General features: G+C 47.6%; 1 protein-coding gene across 1 annotated transcript in view; it reads left to right on the plus strand.

Moving 5' to 3' along the window:
• Positions 1 to 1,865: 1,865 nt before the first annotated feature.
• The window catches only part of SMARCD3 (SWI/SNF related BAF chromatin remodeling complex subunit D3), a 46,867-nt gene continuing 30,048 nt past the window's right edge, over positions 1,866 to 18,684 (plus strand). Inside the window, exons 1-2 of the mRNA XM_078152722.1 lie at positions 1,866 to 1,974; positions 5,533 to 5,673. Coding sequence (XP_078008848.1) covers positions 5,635 to 5,673 — 39 coding nt within the window. The 5' untranslated portion in view covers positions 1,866 to 1,974; positions 5,533 to 5,634. The remainder of the gene's footprint in view (positions 1,975 to 5,532; positions 5,674 to 18,684) is intronic.

The raw sequence follows: 18,684 nt of genomic DNA on the forward strand, positions 1-18,684 counted from the left end.
CAAGCTCTTCTAGAGTTTAGAAAAATAATTTTAATTCCATGCATCTGCCTAGTTTTTTTTTAACAGTTTACAAAGCACTTTCACATGCATTCTTCTCTGATCTTCATAACAACTTTGTGAGGAATTACAGTTTCAGAGAATGTTCAAAGGGGACTTAGAATGTGCCTACCTCTACTGCTAATTATTCTTATCCCCATTTTCCAGATGAGGCAACCATGGCTTAAAGAGATCCAGTGATTTGCCCAAGATCCTATGGCCAAGAGCTGAGGACTCCAAGCCCAGTCATTTGCTTTTTCTGTTCATAGAGGGAGAAAAGTAGGGCAAAGACTTACAAACAATTTTGTAGCTAGGGAAGAGATAAAGCTATTCCATTCTAATTGCAGTAGGTTCCCCTCCTCCCCCTTTGTTTCTTTTAATAAGCGCCTTTAAAAATCATCACTGTTTGTGGGTGGTCTGTGTGTGGTCTCCCAAGGAAACTGGAAAAGTCTGTAGGCATGGCAGCTCTAGGAGAGGAGAAAATGAGACAGCCCAGCTTCAGAAAAGGAGAACGGTGCCCTTCCCAGGGCAGAAGGGGCAGTGGTCATAAAAATTCTCACTGTACTCCCGCTGAAGGTAGGAGGCCAGGCAATTCTGGATCAGAGAGCCAGAAGCCACCTTGCAACTAGAAGCGAGAGAGAGAAGATGGAGCTGATAGCAGATGTTGGTGCAATTTACAATTGTGCCACATGCTGCCTAAGTGGGATCCTGACCAGCACTGGCTACCAAATTTACATAGAACTCTCCCTGCAGCTACCCTAGGAGATGGGTACCTAGCACCAGAACTATTTCCGCTATTGTGTAGGGGAGGAAACAAGCTTGGAGAGGTGATTGACTTGCACGGAATCAAGTAGTTTGTAAATCTCAGGGCTCTCACTTCACAGAAAATTAGGACTGGAAGTTACTTTAGAGATCATCTGGGCAACCTCTCCTCTGTATAAATTGAAGAGTAGCCATTCCATAGAGCATCACGTGTGTTACCAGCAGTGGCCAGGGCCCAGGCTTACCCCCATGCATGCTCTGTAGGACAGCTACTGTCACATACATAAGGAAACCGAGGCACAGAAAAAAGAAATGAATTTCTTAATACAGTTCCCCATGAGGAGCTCCGTTACTGTGGGGTGCCACCTACTTCTCTTGCTCATAAGGTCAGCCCTACTCCCGGCCGTCTGGGGCCCTGTCTTCTTATCAGTCCATGGGTTCCTGGGATGGCAGAATCCACTACCTAACTTCAGAATCCCCAGATCACAATTAGAGCGTACCTGTACCTGACACAACAGAGACCTGGCTTCTTTTGGTTAAGTCATCAAGTCACTGACAAGCCTCCTGATATCTGGGCCCAGGAGGTGGAAGGGGGTGACTAGACCCTGGCCAGAATCCCAACCCTGAGGTCCTGCCCCAAAGGTAGACTTTGCTTCCTCCAAATATATTTCTGAACGACTGATTGGGAGTGACCTGGTGGCTGCAAGTCCGCCAATGTGGGCGCCTGTGTGAGAGTGCCTCTGTGTCCAGGTGGGTGTTTGTCTGGGGGCTGGCCTCTGAGGTCCTGGTTGTGTGCCTATCTGTGTGAATGTCTGTGTTGTTACACTGCTGCCTGCAATTGGGCATGTGTGAATCGATGCGAGTGTGCATCAAAATGGATCTGGGCAGGGGCTCCCGGTAGATTGCAGCGCCTCTTGCAGGAAAATGATGCATTGTGAGGAAGGAGATGGGGGGCTCCCCTTCACTGCTCCCCGCTCTCTGCTCTGATCCCTAACTCGCCGCACGCTCCACGCTCTTTTCAGACGCTCCCTGCGCCTCCCCCGCTCCGGGGCTGCAGCGGCGCAGGCGCCCGGGCTGGCCGAGCCTGAGCCCAAGCACCAAGCCGGGGAGAGGGGCCGGGGCCAGAGCGCGGGGCTGGGAGTCCCGGGGCCAGAACCGGAGCAGCTCCGGGAGCAGGTGAGCCACCTGGGCGGCCCCGGCCCCTGCAGCCCCCTGCTTGGCATCCCCCACTCCCAACTGGCGTCTTCCCTCCCTCCCCTCTCTGCTTGGCAACCTCCCTCCCCTCCCCCCGGCGTTTCCCCCGCCTTTCCCGACCTGGCATCTCCTCATCTCCCCCTTCCCTCCCGGACTGGCATCGCCTTCCCTTCTGGCATCACCCCCTCCCCTTCCTGCCTGCATCTACCCCTCCCCTCCTGGACGGGCATCTCCCTTCTGGCATAGCCCCTCCCCTCCTTGCCTGGCATCTTCTCATCTCCCTGTCTCCTTCCAGACTGGTATCTCCCTCCTGGCACTTACGCAGCCCTGGCATCTCCTCCTCCATTCTTCCACCCCTGTATCATTCTTCCCCAATTGGCATCACTTTAGCCCCTCTTCATGGCATATTTCTTGTCCTGAATGGGGCACCCTCTTCCTCCTGCCTGGCACACCCCTCCCCCACTTGACATCTCCCTCCCCCATTCTCCTCCACCCCCTCAGTCTTGAAAAGCCTCCTTTCCCTACTGAAAATGCCTCTCTTTTCCCTTTTACAGCTTGGGTACCCTCCCAACATTCTCTTTCTCCTGGCATGCCCCGTCCTTGACCTCTTAAGCCCTTTCTCACCTTTCCCATTTTCCCATTTTCTTCACTCCCCACCTAATACACCCCCTCTCAGCATCCTAGCTTCTTAACATACCTAGCCTATTCATTCTCTCTCTCTCTCTCTCTCTCTCTCTCTCTCTCTCTCTCTCTCTCTCTCTCTCTCTCTCACACACACACACACACACACACACACACACACACACACACACACCCCCGCACATACATATACACCTTTCCTATCCACAGGTATTCTTCCCCTGGTAACACCCCTCTGCTTGCCTTCCCCACCTGTCATAGTACTCCATGATGATCTAGAATGCTCACATATACACACCTCTGGTATTCACTTCTGTGCTTGACCAGCCTCTATAGAGCATCCTCTCCTCTTACACTTAGCCATGAAGATTAGGCTGGGACCCCAGGACTGAGCCTGTTAGGCTAATGAGAATTTCAGTTACAAAATAGATAGATAGATTCTTAGAATTTAGAAGCTAGAAGGTATCTTAGAAATCATTTCATTCAACCCTTCATATTAGAGATGAGAAACTGAAGCCAGATTACTTATCCAACGTCACACAGGTCTAAACTGTTAAAATTGAGCCCCACTACACCATATTGTTTATCTTCCACCAGGGCAAGGCTATCTCCTTGAGACTCCGGCATTTCTTGTCACCAGATGTGAATGTGAACCTGAGATGCAAGGTGGGGGAGGGAGGGTAAGGCTGAGAAGTAGCATTTAACCTGTCCAGGTGTGACCAGGAAGATTGTGGAGATCTCTCTCAAAGGAGACAAGCTGGAAACTATGACCAACTTTCACTGTGGTTATATGGGCAGTGGGCTTAATAGGGGACTTCAAGATTGAGAAACTGGCCTCTTATAAACCTGGCTTCTTTCAGTGGGCTTGTCCCTGGTATCTGCGTCTAACCTACCCCTTCTCCTCTGCTCCATTGCCACTGAGCTACCTGGACAGATGCAGGCTTAGTTTTGCAGATTCCCCCCTGACCTGGCCCCATCAGTTTCCCCTGCACTGGCTCTGCCCCGCCCCCACTTTGCACTGCCTCTGTCTCCATCCTTCCTGCACTGGCCCTGCCTCTGTCTCTTGCTCCCTCCCCGCCCCCCCACATCCCGCTCTGTGTCTCAGTCCCTCCTGTACCGCTTCTGTTCCCATCCTCCCTGCATTGGCTCTTTCCCCCCCTTCCACTTCCTCTGCTTCTGTTCTCCCTTTACTGGTTCTTCTCCCCCCCTTCCCCCCTCCCCCTTCCACACTGCCTCTGCCTTTGTCCACCTCTTGTACTGCCTCTGTCTCTAGTTCTGCACCTCCCCCCCAACCCTGCACTGCCTTTGGCCCTGCCTCTCTTCATCGTGCCCCTCACTAGCTCTGCCTCACTCTCCTCCCTGGAATTGGCTCCATTTTTGCCACAGGCTTTCCTACAGTGGCCTGGCCTCTCTCCCTTGTACAGTGTCTGACCCTGTCCCTTTCTGCACTGTCCCCTTTACCTTGGCTCTGCCCCTGACTCTCCATCCTCCCTGCACAGGGCCCCTTCTGTATCCCTTCCCCCTGTACTCACAACTCCTCTTGCCCCATTCCCCTTCACACCCCCTACTCCAGACTTTGCTATGCCTCTCTCCCCCTGACCCTGTACTGGCTCTGCCTCCTTGCTCTCCCCGCCACTCCTCACCTTCCTCCACTGCTCCTGACCCTCCTGAATTGTCCTTTTCTCTGCCTCAGTCTCTCCTGCTCTGACTCTGCCTCTGTCCCCCCTGAATTGGCTCAGCTTCTGCCTCCATCCCCCTTACACTGGCTCCTTCTTCCTTGCGATGCTTCTGTCTCTGTCCTCCCCTTTAATGACCCTTCTCTTACCTATTGTGTGGGCACAACCTCCAAAATACTTGCAGTATCTACTTCATGGGGTTTCAGTGATGCTTAAATGAGGTAATGCATGTAATGCATTTTGCAGATTTAAAATCTTCATGCCTGTAGATTTGTGTGAGATTAGTTATTATTAACATGATCACTATTGTCATTATCATTCCAATACTGCCTGTCTCTGACAATGGAGCCTCACATGACTCTTAAGCATGTGAATGCCCAGTGCCCAATTCACCCCCTGTGTTTGCCCTGCCAGGACTTGAGCTAATATCAGTTTTGGAACCTTGTGCTTCCTGGATATTGTTCCAACTAGTGACCTTTTGTTGTGATGGCCACCCCCTGGGCATTTCCAGTCTGCCTGCTGCCTCAGACTTTGACACCAGCCATTCCCTATGGCTGGCCCTATCCCCTGATTCCTTTTCTTATTCTATCCTTTCTTCTTTCTATGACCTGCTTCCTTCCCTCCCCATATCCTACTTCTTACTCATCTTCCCACCTTCCCATTTCCATTCATTGACCTTAGCTATGTTTCAGCCTACAATAAGGGAAACAACTGTGGTTTGGTGAAAAGAGCACTGGATTTGGAGTCCAGAACAGAAGGCCTAGATTCAAATCCCAGTTTTCTCACTTACTTGTTGTGTGACCTTAAGCAAGATGTCTAATCTCTCCAAGTCTCAGCTTCCTCTTCTGTTAAGTTGGGACAAAAATACCTGGACTATCTACCTCATAGAGTTGTTATGACTAGTGTATATATATATGTCATATATATGTCTACATATGTCTACATATATAGATGTCATATATATATATACACATATGTATATGTATTTACCTATTCTGTATCTCCAATATATATCTAAAGTACTTTGTAAATGTCAGCTGATATTATCTCACTCAGATCTCTTCATTCTTCTCTGTTGGCCATCATCAGGGGCACAGGCCAATGACCTTACTCCAGCTCCTACCTTTTTCCCCTCTGGTTCCCTCCTGGTGATCCGAGGTATATGGTGATGAGCTTGGGGGAAGGGAGTCTTAGCCCTTCCCACCTTCCCATCCTATTCTTTCAGATTCTCCTCAGAATGGCCCCTGGTGCTGGAGGAGTGGAGCCCTCAGGAACAGGGCGCCAAGGGGGCACTGGATGACTCCCCCACCAAGGGACTCAGCCATCTATGACTCCAGGCCTTCAGCACCCGCCCACCGTGGTACAGGTAGGTTCTTCTGCCTGCCTGCCCTCTTACACCTAGCCCTTGGTCATGGTCCTCAGCCTCATCAGGGTCTTGCTCTAATTACTCTCTGGGCTCAGGGATAACCACTGGCTTGCCTTCTTTAGCTGAACCAATATTGTTGCTCACTGGATACAGACCATTTTCTGTTTGAAGTGTGTGCTTCCTCCCATCTCTTCTGTTCCTTCTAATGAGGCAGTGCCACCCCACCCCTGCTCTCCACAACTGACTTCTTCTATGATTGGCATCAACTGGGTTCCTTCTTCTCCCCTCCTACTCTGAGCCAAGGGGAGAACTGGAGTTTGGGGGCCAGGTTTTCCACTATGTTAATGTTTAAATATGTGGGAATCTAACATGTTTTAGTGCAGGTCCTGTGTGCACAAACACATTTTCTCCATGCCTGTTCTCCTTTCTACATGCACTCCCTCTCCTTTCCCACCCCCAAGACACATACAAATTTGTTTATACCAAGACACATTCTCTCTATACGCAGAGACCCATATGCATATCCCCTCACCTGCAGAGAAATCTAATCCACATACACTTATGCATGCAATCTCCTCGGACACATATAGCCCTCCACATAACTCCTTAGTCTACAAGCAAACACACCCATGATCTTCCCACACAAGTGCTCTCCCTTCACATACATCTGCCCTTCACATATGTGTTTACTCTATGTATATGTGTGCAGACCTTTTCTCTGAACCTAGAGATTGTACTCTCTCTCTATACAAAACCACCCAGACCTCCTTCTATCACCAACAGACACACATACACATTCCTTATGCCTACAAACACTTTTGTGTGACCCAGGGAGGGGGAGGGCTTTTGGGGAGGGGGGTAGATTTGAAGAGGGAGGATGAAAGGAGGTAATTTTGAAACTTAGTATATCTAAGGGAGCCTCCTGCAGTACTTTCTTCCTCAATAAGGTAAATTCTCCCATGGAAGCCTCTAAGCAGGTTGCTGTGGTAACCAAAAAATATACTCTGAGCCCATAAGGACTGGATCTTCATAGGTGCTCGGAGCCCATCCTGGCCGCTGGCTCAATCATCACTGTACTCAAGGAAAGGAGTGGATATTCCTAGTTTGCTCCCCAATTGTACAGAAGGCAGTACCAAGGTATAGAATGGTGAATGGAACTCCTTGTCCAGAGTCATACACAGCAAGGTGGAGGCAGGGGATGTCTTCCCTCTCTACCCCCCACCTATTGGACCAAGATTGATCCCAGGTGTCCTAGATCACTGTTGGTTTTGCCAGACCAGATGTGCCACTTCCCCAGGCTCTGACCCAACGTATTGACCAGACCTTATGGTTTATCTCTCAGGATCAATCAACAAATATATATTTGAACCCCACTGTGTACATGGCATTGTGCTGGAAGATATCAGAAATACAAGACAAAACATAAAGCATGGCCCCTGCCAGAGCTCAAAGTATTTCCATGCCCTAGGCAAGGTTTGAAAATTATCAACCCTTTCACCCTTGCAGAGGTATTTGGAAATAGTCACCCTCTACCAGAGGTGTTAAGCCTTAATTTATCACAAGATAAGTGCCCGTGTGCCCCAAAGAGTGGAATTTTCTGGCATTAAAAATATATGCATTTCTAAAAATTGGCCCACCTTGTCAACTCTGGGTTTTAACTCTGGTACTTTCCCTTCAGAAGTTTATGGTCTGGATCTAGCTGGGGGCATCAAAGGTGTGTGCTTGAAAAGGTAACTGACAATACTAGGCCACACGTGAGTCATGGCAAACCATGGTACAGGGCAGTAGGTGCTGCCTGAAATCCAAGGAAAGAGATACCATTTCCCTGGGGCTAGTCTTCTCCAAAGAGGTGGGATTTAAGCTGGGTTTTTTGGTACCTATGGCTATACAGAAATGTACATGGAAGGGGGTTATACACACCCCTTCCCCTTGGGCAACTTCTTCCTTCCAGTTGAGGGAGAGGGAGGTGAGGCAGTAATAGAGATGTGTTTCAGAGAGCTTCCCACCCCAAGCTGTTACACCTTGCCAAGTGAGTGGGCAATCTACAAATGCCTGCTTCCAGGCCTAGTGCAGGATTCTGGGGATTAGACCAGCATGGAGTAGTGACCAGGCTTACCTGTCACCATGGAAACACAATGAGACACAGGCTGGGCCCAGCCCCAGTGACTTACTGGTGGGACAAAGTCAGACTGCCCTCCAGGCATGTATTAGGGAGAAGGGCAAGGCCACCTTATTGTAGCAGTCCATATGGGATTCATGATTTGAGGGGCACTAGGAAGGGCCCCTTCCCTATAACATCTCTTTCCACTGGCCTGTATCTGAGAGCCCAGATTCTACCATTAGGGATTCATTCCTTTGGATTAAAAATTTGCTTCTCACTGGGGCACCCCCCTTTTGTCCTTTTTTTTAATGCAGGAAATTTTGGGGAAGGGGTAACACTTTTGTTAAATTTAAATTAGTTTATCAGTTGCTGTCCTCCCTGATGAGAGGCAGGGGCCCACTACCAGGCAGGCAGTATGAGAGCTGTGGCTCTGGTGCTTGAGGTGGGGAATTATTGGAAAAAGAGACAAGTGCACAAAACAGAGTTGCTGGGGTCACTGAAGGCAAATTTTGAGAGTGTCACATTTCTGTTGCACATTGGTACCCTTTTCAGTTAGTACTTTCCTGGGAGTGAAGAGGGAGTAGGAAAGATGAGAGTCCCAGAAAGGATCCCTAGTGATGCCGTGGGTATTTGTCAGGCCTTCTTGGAAGAGCCTGTCCAGCTTGGGGGCAGGAGGAGGTGGCCTGGAAACCCTACTGGTAATCTGCTGTCTTCATATAGCACCTGGGTTACAATAGGCTTTTAAAAATGTCCTCCAGTCCTTCTAGGATTCTTGAGGCAATAGTAGGCCACTTTTAATTCAAGGAACATCAAAGCCGGAGATCATGGCAGAAGGGGCGATGTGCTGCATGATGTCTTGAGTGTTTTATTTTGGGGTTACATTAGCATAAAATTGGCTTCCATTTAACACAAGTGGGCTAGGGGGATGGGGTGGGTTTTTTTTTAAACATTGTTTTGGCAGAAAGAGAACATGCTCAGTCAGGATGCTGACAAGCCTCCCCCCTCCTCGCCCCCCTCTACAGTGTCTAGACTGCACTTTGGGTCGGTGAAGTGAAGGATGGCACTTGGCATCTGGCACCCATCTCTCCACAGAGTGTGCGGGTGTGATTGTAAGTGAGTGCTCATTAGCCAGCGCTAAGTGGCAGAGTTAATGAATTTGGAGGTGTCACCAGAAGGAAGCTGAGCTCTGGCAGCTCAGAGGTTGGGACAGGCAGGCGGCTGCCCTGAGTGGTTAATGATGATTGCCGGCATCCCCGGAATATCGGGTCACCTGCTGGGGTCAGCCCTGGTTGTCAGCCCCACGGGACCTTTCAGCTCAGAGGTCTGTTTTTTTTTTTTTCCTGATGAACCTGAGGGGACTTTTGTGGGAAGCATTGTTCATACCTCCCTGACATCACCCTTAAATATTTAGGGAGGTGCTCCAAACTTCCCTGCCTTCCCTTAATAACCCACCAAGTATCTGGCAGTGACAGATTTATCTACCTCAGCCTTTTTGGAAGCTATTTAGAATCTTACTTGGATTACTTTGTGGGGACTTCCTGCAAATGTGCTGTTTTCTGTGAAACACTTGAAACTTTAACCAATCAACAAAGCATTTATTACGCACTTATTGTGTGCCAGGCATCTGATCGTGAAGAAAGGCAAAACCAGTATCTGCCATCAGGGAGCTTACATTCTAGTGACTACTTTTTGTTTATCCTAAATAAATCTTTAAATTTCAAAAGAAGGGAGATTCCTCTTCTGAGATTTGGAGAACAGGGCCTGCTTCTCCTTGTCCCTTTCCCTTTCCTTCTCACCTCCCCACTCAGCTTCTTCTTTCTAGACTGAAGAGACTGGCTCTCTTTGGTGGGTCTGTGGGTGGTGTCTTTCCCCCTCCTTCCTCCCAGTGCCAGGCTATCGTTCTAGTTGCCCTTCTCCAGTCTGTCTCCAGCTCCCTTCCATCTTTCCTGAAGGGCAGCAGCCAGAGGTGCATATGGCATTGTAGTTGTGAACCTGCTGTGGCTTTCATCAGGGGAAAGGAGAAGGTTTTAGCTAGGTTACTAACCTCCTTTCTGAAGATGCTCTGAGTTTGTTGGCCAGAGCAACACATTAGGCTGATGACCCGAGGGAGCAATCATCGGTGAGTGCCAAGACTCTTTCCTGGGCTTGGAGCTGATGGCCCAGAGCCCACCATCCTATTAGAGCCTGCCCCCTCCTGCTGCAGCTATCGCTGGTGTCAGTCTGGGTGTACGCAGGGCTGAAGAGGGGGAAGGGGGGAAGGCCACGTATGGCTAAAGACCAGTGGACTCTTGGGTGGGTCAGTAACGAATGGTACATCAAATTGGGAATCCAGACACCTCGGTTCTCATCCCACCCCTGCCATTAACTTGCTATGTGACCTTGAACAAATCATTTCACTTTCCTGACCCTTTCTTTAACTCCTCTCAAATGGGGTTAATGGTACCTACCCCAGCTTCACAAGAAACCACTCACCCACCACCTAGTGTGATTTCCCCAAAATCTAACAATTCCCCTAGAGGTGTCCCCAATCTGGGAGGCAGAAGGGGCCTTCAAGATTATTTAGCAGGAACCTCTCCTGAGCAGTGATCGTGCCAGTTCTGCTAGGGTTAAAAAGTAAGCTTGCTTTCACAAAGCAGCCCCTTCTGTTGGACAGCTCTTATTTCTTCATTTGAATCAAACCTTGTGTCCCTGTAGCATCCACCCATTAGCCCTAATTCTGTCCCCTAGGGCCAGGCCAAATAAATCTAATCCCACTTCCCATATGACAATCCTTCAACTACCTGAAGATATTATTATCATGTACCCCATCAGTCTTCTTTTCTCCAAGTTTAATGTGCCTGGTTCTTTCAACTGATTATCACATGGTGTGGTCTTTAAGTCTCCTCATCTTTATGATTGCTATCCTCTGACTGTGTTTGTCAGTGTCCTTCCAAGATAGAAATTCCTAAGTTTTTATTTTTACTTGACTTGTCATTAAACCAAGTCTTTCCCCATTTATACAATTGGTTTTTGAACCTCGACTCATCATTTTAGATTTATCCCTGTAAAATTTAATCTTGTTAGGTTGATCCAATTTTCCCATGCAGTCAAGATTCCTCGTTCCTAGTGCTGGGAAGACAAGTACTCCCAGCTTGGTGTCACTGGCAAATTTTATAAATATGTGTATGTTTTTCTCTGGGTCACTAATAAAAATGTTGAGCAGAAAGGGGCTGGGGAGAGTCCTCTGGAACTCCCTTAGATACCTCGCTCTATTAGGAGGAAGAGCTTGTACTGGTTTTCCTCTGCAGCTGAAACTCAACCTCCCTCTTACCACCCCTCTACTCCCCAACAACAAAAAAAAAAATAGTGATATTCTGAATAGAAGCCTGACCTTGCCTAGAGCAGAGGTCTCTGGTCAAAAGTCATTGCCTAGTCCCTACTTGTTGTTGTTCAGTTGTTTCAGTCCTGTCCAACTCTTCATGAGCCCATTTGGGGTTTCCTTGGCAAAGGTACTGGAATGGTTTGCCATTTCCTTCTCTAGCTCATTTTACAGATGAGGAAACTGAGGTAAACAGGGTTAAGTGACTTGCCCAGAATCATACAGCTACTAAGTGTCTGAGGCTAGATGTGAACTCAGGTCTTCTTGACTCCAGGCCCGGTGCTACCTAGATGGCCATAAGCCTCCTAAACTATCCTAAAGTCCTCCCTTGCCTGGCTTGCTATCCTGAGTCTCTATGGGTGGAGGAGCAATATTCCATTAGCTTCCTTTATAACCTCACAAGAATACCTTCTCTTTAGAATGCACCTAACCAGACAGGTGGGCCATTTAAACTCAGCACATTGGCCCATTCTTCTAATCCCAGTATCTCTTTAGCCAATCTCGAAGGCTCCTTATGACAAGGCCAACTGTTGGTGCTTCGTACAGAGTACTACTAGGGGGGCAGCTAGGTGGCGCAATGGATAGAGCACTGGCCCTGGAGACCTGAGTTCAAATCCAGCCTCAGACACTTGACACTTAACTAGCTGTGTGACCCTGGGCAAGTCACTTAACCCCATTGCCTAGCCCAAAACAAACAACAACAACAACAACAAAAAGAATTTTATAGTACTATCAGATTCTAACTTAACTAACTGAAAGACAAACTTTGGTTTGTCTGCATCCACCTCGGCAAGAAAAGGAAAAAAAAAGAGGAAATACAAATAAATAGAACAATTCTCTCCCATCTCCAAAACTCAGAATATTTTCATTTGACATAAAATTTATCCTCAAAATTCTTCTTTCATAGGCTATAGGTGACATTTGCCTTTTATATACCAGCTTACACTTTTTTCTTGTCGTCTGTCCCCAGATGCTCAGGGTCCCACCTTGACCTCTACCCCCAGCAGAAGTTCGTGTTTCAAGCCTTCCTTCCTTCCTCCCACCCCCATCAAAATGTATTTGACCTGTGTCCTATCCCTTCGGAGCTCAGATCTATTTCTTGAGACTGAAGCAGCTACATGTGGATAGAACACCAAACCTGGAGTCAGGAATATCTGAGTTTACATCAAGCTCCAGACACTTACTAGCTCTGTAACCCTAACCAAGTCACTTAACTTCTTTGCCTCAGTTTCCTCAACTACAAAATGGGGACAAAAAAAGCACCTACCTGACAGGGTCGTTGTGAGGATCAAATGAGATATTTGTAAAAAGCACTTGGCACAGTGCCTGGTACTAGTAAGTGCTAGATAAATGCTTATTCTCTTCCCCCCTTCCCTTGAGTTAATCTGATCAATCTATCTCTGTTGCTAATTGCGTTGATAGCATCTCTTTCACTGCAGGTGTCCTGTTTATATTTTAGTAATACCTACTAAGGAAGAGGTCAGGGGAGCCTTCTGACCCTTCAGCCCTGTAGGTGGTCACCTGCTCTCTCTGTAGAGAGAGCCATCCTGAACGTCCCATCTCTAGTTTTTCCACTTTCTTCCTTAGAAATATACCCAGTTGAGAGGCTTTTCATAACTGGTTCACAACTGACTCATGCTTGGGGAGGAAGGTAATGGGATTGGCTTGGAGTTCGATTTCCTGATTTCACCTAACCCAGATCTTGGCTCTGTATTTACATGGTCTGGTTTGTGGTCTTTTGTCCCAGAATGAAGCTCATACTCCAAACCTCTCCTTAGCCTCAGTGGCCCAAGGGTAAGCCATTACTCCTTCTTTGCATGTCAAGGCTGGGAAAATACCTACTATATGCAAATTTAGGCACCACATAAAGAAAGAATTCCTAGCAATTAGAGTTGTCCAGAAGTGGGATGGCAGCCTCTAGAAGGGTGCTTTTCACCTCACCAAAAGGCTCCAGTGAAAGGCTGGATGACTGAGATGGTACTGGTGTGGTTCAGTGCAGAGCTCACTGGCACTGATGATACCTGTGTGACTGAAGTGTGACCTTGACAGGTCACTTAACTTTCTAGGGGAGGTGGGGGAAGTCATGGGCCTCAGTTTCCTCACCTGTAAAATGGGAAGGGAGAGGGATTTTTAACTATGTGGCCTCTGTGTTCCCTGACAGCTCTAGATCTGTGACACAATGGGTATGTTTTACTGAGGGAGGGGTTCCTGTACAGGTATGGGTTGGACTAGATAGATGATCTCTGAGATTCTGTAATGTTTGTAACTAGAGGAGAGCTGAGAAATGTGAGATAATGACAGCCCTGACGCAGGGGATCTGGGAGAACCCTACACCTAGTCCATTGAGCAGAAGAGCAAACAACACTGTTTTGTTTTGGTTTTTTGAAATCCCAAGTCACTGTGAGAGGGAAGGGAAGCCTTCCAGAGTTTCGACAGAACAATCAGAGTTCATGCCTCTCCCCATACCCCAGAAGCCTTGCTCGTCTTAGGGTCCCCGCATTCTACCAGCTCACCACCACACAGACAGAGCTTTCACTTTCCACAGTTTCATTCTCCTTTCTTCTGCCAGTCTCAGACCATAGATTTGTGCCTCCATCAAATTGTTCAATAAAGTATTTATTGAGCACCTACTGTATACAAGACAGTGTTAGACACTGTGGGGGAAAGGGAGTGTAGAACAGTGGAAACAGTGCCTGATTTGGAATCAGAGGAAACTGGGTTCTGATAAAAGCTCTTGATGCTTGTGAGCTCTTGGGCAGATCCTCATTTTCTTTATCTATAAAAAGATCTTTACAAGTAAAGAAATTTAGATGATCTCTAAGTCCATTCCTGCTCGGAATCCTATAATCCTAGGTAAAAGTCATAGCCTCTGCTGTAAATGAGCTTCAAAACCAGATTGGGAGATTCCCTCCTCCCTCTCCCCTTCTTCCCCCTTTCCTTCTCCCCTCTTTTCCTCCCCTTCTCCCTCTCTTCCCTTGCTCCCTCTTTCCCTCTCTCCTTCTCTCTCTCCCTCCCCCTTTCCTGCTCTTCTCTTTCCCTTCTTCCTTCTTTTTCCTCACTCCCTCTGTCTCTCCCTCCTCCTTTCCTTCTCCCCTCTTTTCCTCTGTCTCTTTCCTGTCTCGCCATCTCTCATTCTCCCCCTCTCTCACCCAATCCTATGTCAAAAGTAAGACAGTAAGTGCTGCTCTAGGCATTCAGAGGGGAGGTATAGTCACCAAAGACTCTCTGGAGGAGGTGAGACTTGAGTTGGTTTTGAAGGATAGGTCAGAGCTGGAAAATGAAATGGTGTTTCTAGCAGTGGGGATGGTGTGAGCAAGTAGGAGGCAGAAATAGTCATGCCTTGCTTGGGGAATAGTGAGGAGCCAGCCTGGCTGGAGTAGACGGTGTGGGCTTGGGCCCATGGCTGCCCCCTCACCCTTGTCATGACTACCTCTCAGTTTCAGAATTGCATTTGTAACCTCATCCCTGATTTACAGCCCTCATGGGTCCCTCGGGTCCATTGCTGTTGTATTAGCTGGTAGTTCCCATGTTCCCACCCCAATTCCCCCAGGGGCCCAGCCGGATGTCTCTGGGACAGTCTCATTTCATGACTTCCTGTCCGTCCGTAGCTTTAGCTTCTTCATCTATCGGTGAAGTCTGCCCCCCCCACCTCCCTGCCATTCCCAGGGCCACCAGCTGAAGTGAGGAGGGAACCTCCCTCTGAACCCCTCAGAATCCCTGGGAGGCATTGTCAGCAAGTCTTTTACCCTATTTGTTGTGTGGAACACGACAGGAAGATCACGAGAGAGGCCCTTTAAGCCAGGGGTGGGATGGACTGGGCACTTCCTGGGAGAGTGGGAAGCCACCGTCCACCCTTTTTCTGCTGCTTGTCATTCCCCAAACCCTCAGCTTTTCCTGCCCTGATGCTGCTCCATTTACAGCCCTCAAGTTTTGTCTGTCTAAAGGTAGCATGGTGTGAGGCAGGGATGGGGAACCCTGTAGGTCCTCAAGTGCGGCCCTTTGACTGAGTCCAAGTTTTACAGAATGAATCCTTTTATTAAGGGGCCTTGAGGCCGCAGATTCCCTGCCCCTGGTAAGGGAATAGAAAGCTGGCCTCAGCCTCAGGAAAATCCGGGTTCAAGTCCCTCTCTCCTGACACATACTGGCAGCGTGATTCTGGCTAAGTCATAACCTCTCAATGCTCCAGGCTACTTTCTAAGACTATAAATTGCCAGTCTTCATTTGTAGAAGGCGTTTCTCACCAATACTACCGATGAAATCATAGTTTCTGGTTAAAAAAAAATCTTCATATAAACAATAGAAAGCAACTACAGGCAGTGAGAATGATGCAGATTCAATACCTGCAGGTGAGGCGATCGTAGATGAGTAGGAGAGTGATTTAGAGCTGGAAGGAGACTTTAGATATTAATTAGTCCAACCCCCGAATTTTAGAGGAGGAAAGTGAGGCCCACAGTGACTTGCCCAAGGTCACACAGCTACAAAACATCTTGCAGCTAGGTGGCATAAGGGGGAAGAGTACTGGAGTTGGACCTCAGACATTCACTAGCTCTGACTCAGGGCAAGTCACTTCATCTTTCTTAGCATCAGTTTCCTCATCTGGAAAATGGGTATAATAGCACAGGCATAATAGTTGTGAGAATCAAATGAGAAAACACATAGACAGACAGAGCTTTGCAAAACCTTCAAGTGCTCTATAAATACTAGCTGTTCTTCTATGACTTTCTTGTTTAAAGACATATACCTAATAAGGGAATTGTATAAGGTCACCCAGATAGAAAATGGCAGAACCAGTACTTCAAACCCAGGTCCACTGCTCTTTCTACCATAGACATAGATAGAGCATCTGTAACATCTATCACTCTGTGTGCATGTGTCTTTGTGTGTGTGTGTGTGTGTGTGTGTGTGTGTGTGTGTGTGTGTGTGTATAAAATCTATACTGTTTATGCTGGATATAGCATCTATCAATGACTTAGGAGTGAATGCTGTTTTTACTGATTTTCTTCAATCTAATCACCAGTATCTCCAGTCCCCAGAATCCAGGCCATTCTCATTTAGGACCTTTTTTCACCTAACTCCCTGAGAAATTGGTATTCTTTCCTCTTTCAGACTGAGCTGAACTTGACCACTCTTCCTCAGTGGTTCAGACTCCTTTTTTTTTTCTTTTGGCAAGACAGTTGGGGTTAAGTGACTTGCCCAGGGTCACACAGCTATTATTAGGTCTGAGGCCAGATTTGAACTCAGGTCCTCCTGACTCCAGGGCCGGTGCTCTTTCTGCTGTGCCACCTTGCTGCCCCTATCCTCGCTTCTTTTCAAACCCACCTCCTGGCTCCTACCAGTCTGTTTTTATTCTTCTAAACCCAGGCCTGTAACTGTCCTTGAGGAGACAGGGAAGGACCCCCTTGCTCCCTCAGAAGCAGTGATTCCTCTCTGTAGTCTGTAGCACCACTTAACACACAGGCTCAGAAGCCAGTCGTGCATTCACTGGAGGGAGGGGGCTGCCTAGCTGCCTATTCATCCAACACCTGGAAATAATTCCCTGCCTAAAGACTGGAGCAAACGGTGGCTCTTGGCTGGTCCCAAAGCCTGCCTGGGCCTGTCTGTGGTCAGAAGCCCAGTTGGAGCCTCGAAGTCATCCAATAGTTTCCTGCCCTGATTACAAGGGAAAGGGGGGGAAATTCCAGTTTGATCTCTGGTTTGGTCCAGAAGGTCGATTTGGAACTTCAGAAGATTCCTTCAGATAATAGCAGCTGACATTTAAATAACACTTTGAAGGTCCAAAGCGCTTTCTATACGTTGTTTCCTGGGAATCTCATGACAAATCTGTAAAGTAGGTGCTCTTTTTTTCCCCCCATATTCCCCCTTCTTGAGGAAACTGAAGAAGAAATGTTAAGTGACTCGCCTGAGGTCACTTTCCCACGACAGATTTTAGGATTATGGCAGGGAGCCAATATGAATTTTACTCTGCGTATACCTAGTGGGTGGTTACTCCTCGAGCTGGGGGTGTCTGGGGTTTCCCATTACCACACGTGCTTGTCATATGGGACCATCATTTGGCCTTTGGAAGCACGCTAGAGATTCTGTCTTAAAAGTCTATGCAATATCACTCTCCACTTGCTTGTACTGCTGCCAACCTCTTGTGCACGTATGTGTGTATGCGTGCTTGTCCACGCACAAGCTTCTGTATTCTGCCTCCAACCTCCTTTGAATACCTTACCCTCAAAACTTTGAGTTGTTAACACAGGATTTCTTTTCCACCGCATAATTTCCCGGCCAAGGTGAAATGGATAGAGAGTCAGCTTCTGAGTCAGGAAGACCTAGGTTCAAGTTCCGCTACCCATGTCTCAGTGCTCAGGGCAACTCTAAGACTGTAACTCACAAAGCAGGATCTCATTGATCCAATTGAAAAAAAAAAATCCCACATCACTGACTCTTTGCCCTAAACAAGTTCTGGGTGGGAAATGGAGGGGAAAAGAAATCAGTTATTTCCTGTTTGGGGATAATAACTGATCACCTGCCGGGGAAGTCAGGAGAGAGAACAACAGTTAGGGAAGAAAAAACAGGCAAACAAACAAAACCTTCTAGGTAAAAACTTATTTATTGGCCCACTGTTGATTTTTTTTTAATCACTCAATAGCTGAATGTGGAGGCATATGCCTGTAATTATAGCACAGTGATCTGGAGTTAGAAAGACCAGAGTTCAAATCCCACTTTTGACGTTTACTAGCTTTGTAATCCTGGGCAAGTAACTTAACCCCTGCTTGCCTCAGTTTCCTCTTCTGTAAATTGGGAATAATAACAGCAGCCACCTACCTCCCAGGATTGTTGTGAGGATAAAATGAGATATTTGTAAAGTAATAAATAAACAAACAAATAAATAAATGCTAGTCTGAGGCTTGTGAATGCCTTGAGCTTCGAAGGTCTGAGTTGCAGTGAGATAAGCTGATCTAGTGTCTACATTAAATCCAAAACCAAGATGGTGAGCTCTGGGAAATGGGGAGATACCAGGCTGCCTAAGGAGGAGTGAACTGGCCTAAGTGAGAAACACAGCAGGTCAAAGCTTCCATGCTAATCGTCTAGGGGACTGAGTCTTTTAATGGTGAATTCTAGTCTGGGTGATATAGGGAAATCCAGAAACCTCCCCCATCTAAATTAATCAATAAACATATAAATTTAGTGCCTAAGAGACACTGTAGTTAGAACTATTAGGTATACAAAAGTAATGAAATAGGAATGATGGGGCTGAGCATTCACCCTGGCCCTTTCAGGTGTACACCATCCTTTGGTCCCTTATACATGCAAGATTACAGCTGACTAGAGCTGCCCATCCTGTGGGCTATGAGGGTCAAGAAAGGACAACAAAGAGGCCAATAGCCCTTACTACCAATAGTTCACAGAGTACATGGCTCTTCCTGGCTCGGTCACCAGCCCTCTCTAACATAGCCTCCCAGTTACAGAGCCAACCAGAATCTGCTGTTCACAAGTGTGTTAGCCAGGGGCCAGACCACATGGACCACTGAAAGGAGCCAGGGTTCAGACTTAGCCCCACCACACT

The sequence above is a fragment of the Phascolarctos cinereus genome, unplaced genomic scaffold (genome assembly GCF_003287225.1).
Source record: "Phascolarctos cinereus isolate Bilbo 61053 unplaced genomic scaffold, phaCin_HiC Scaffold_1;HRSCAF=81, whole genome shotgun sequence".
Lineage (NCBI taxonomy): Eukaryota > Metazoa > Chordata > Mammalia > Diprotodontia > Phascolarctidae > Phascolarctos > Phascolarctos cinereus.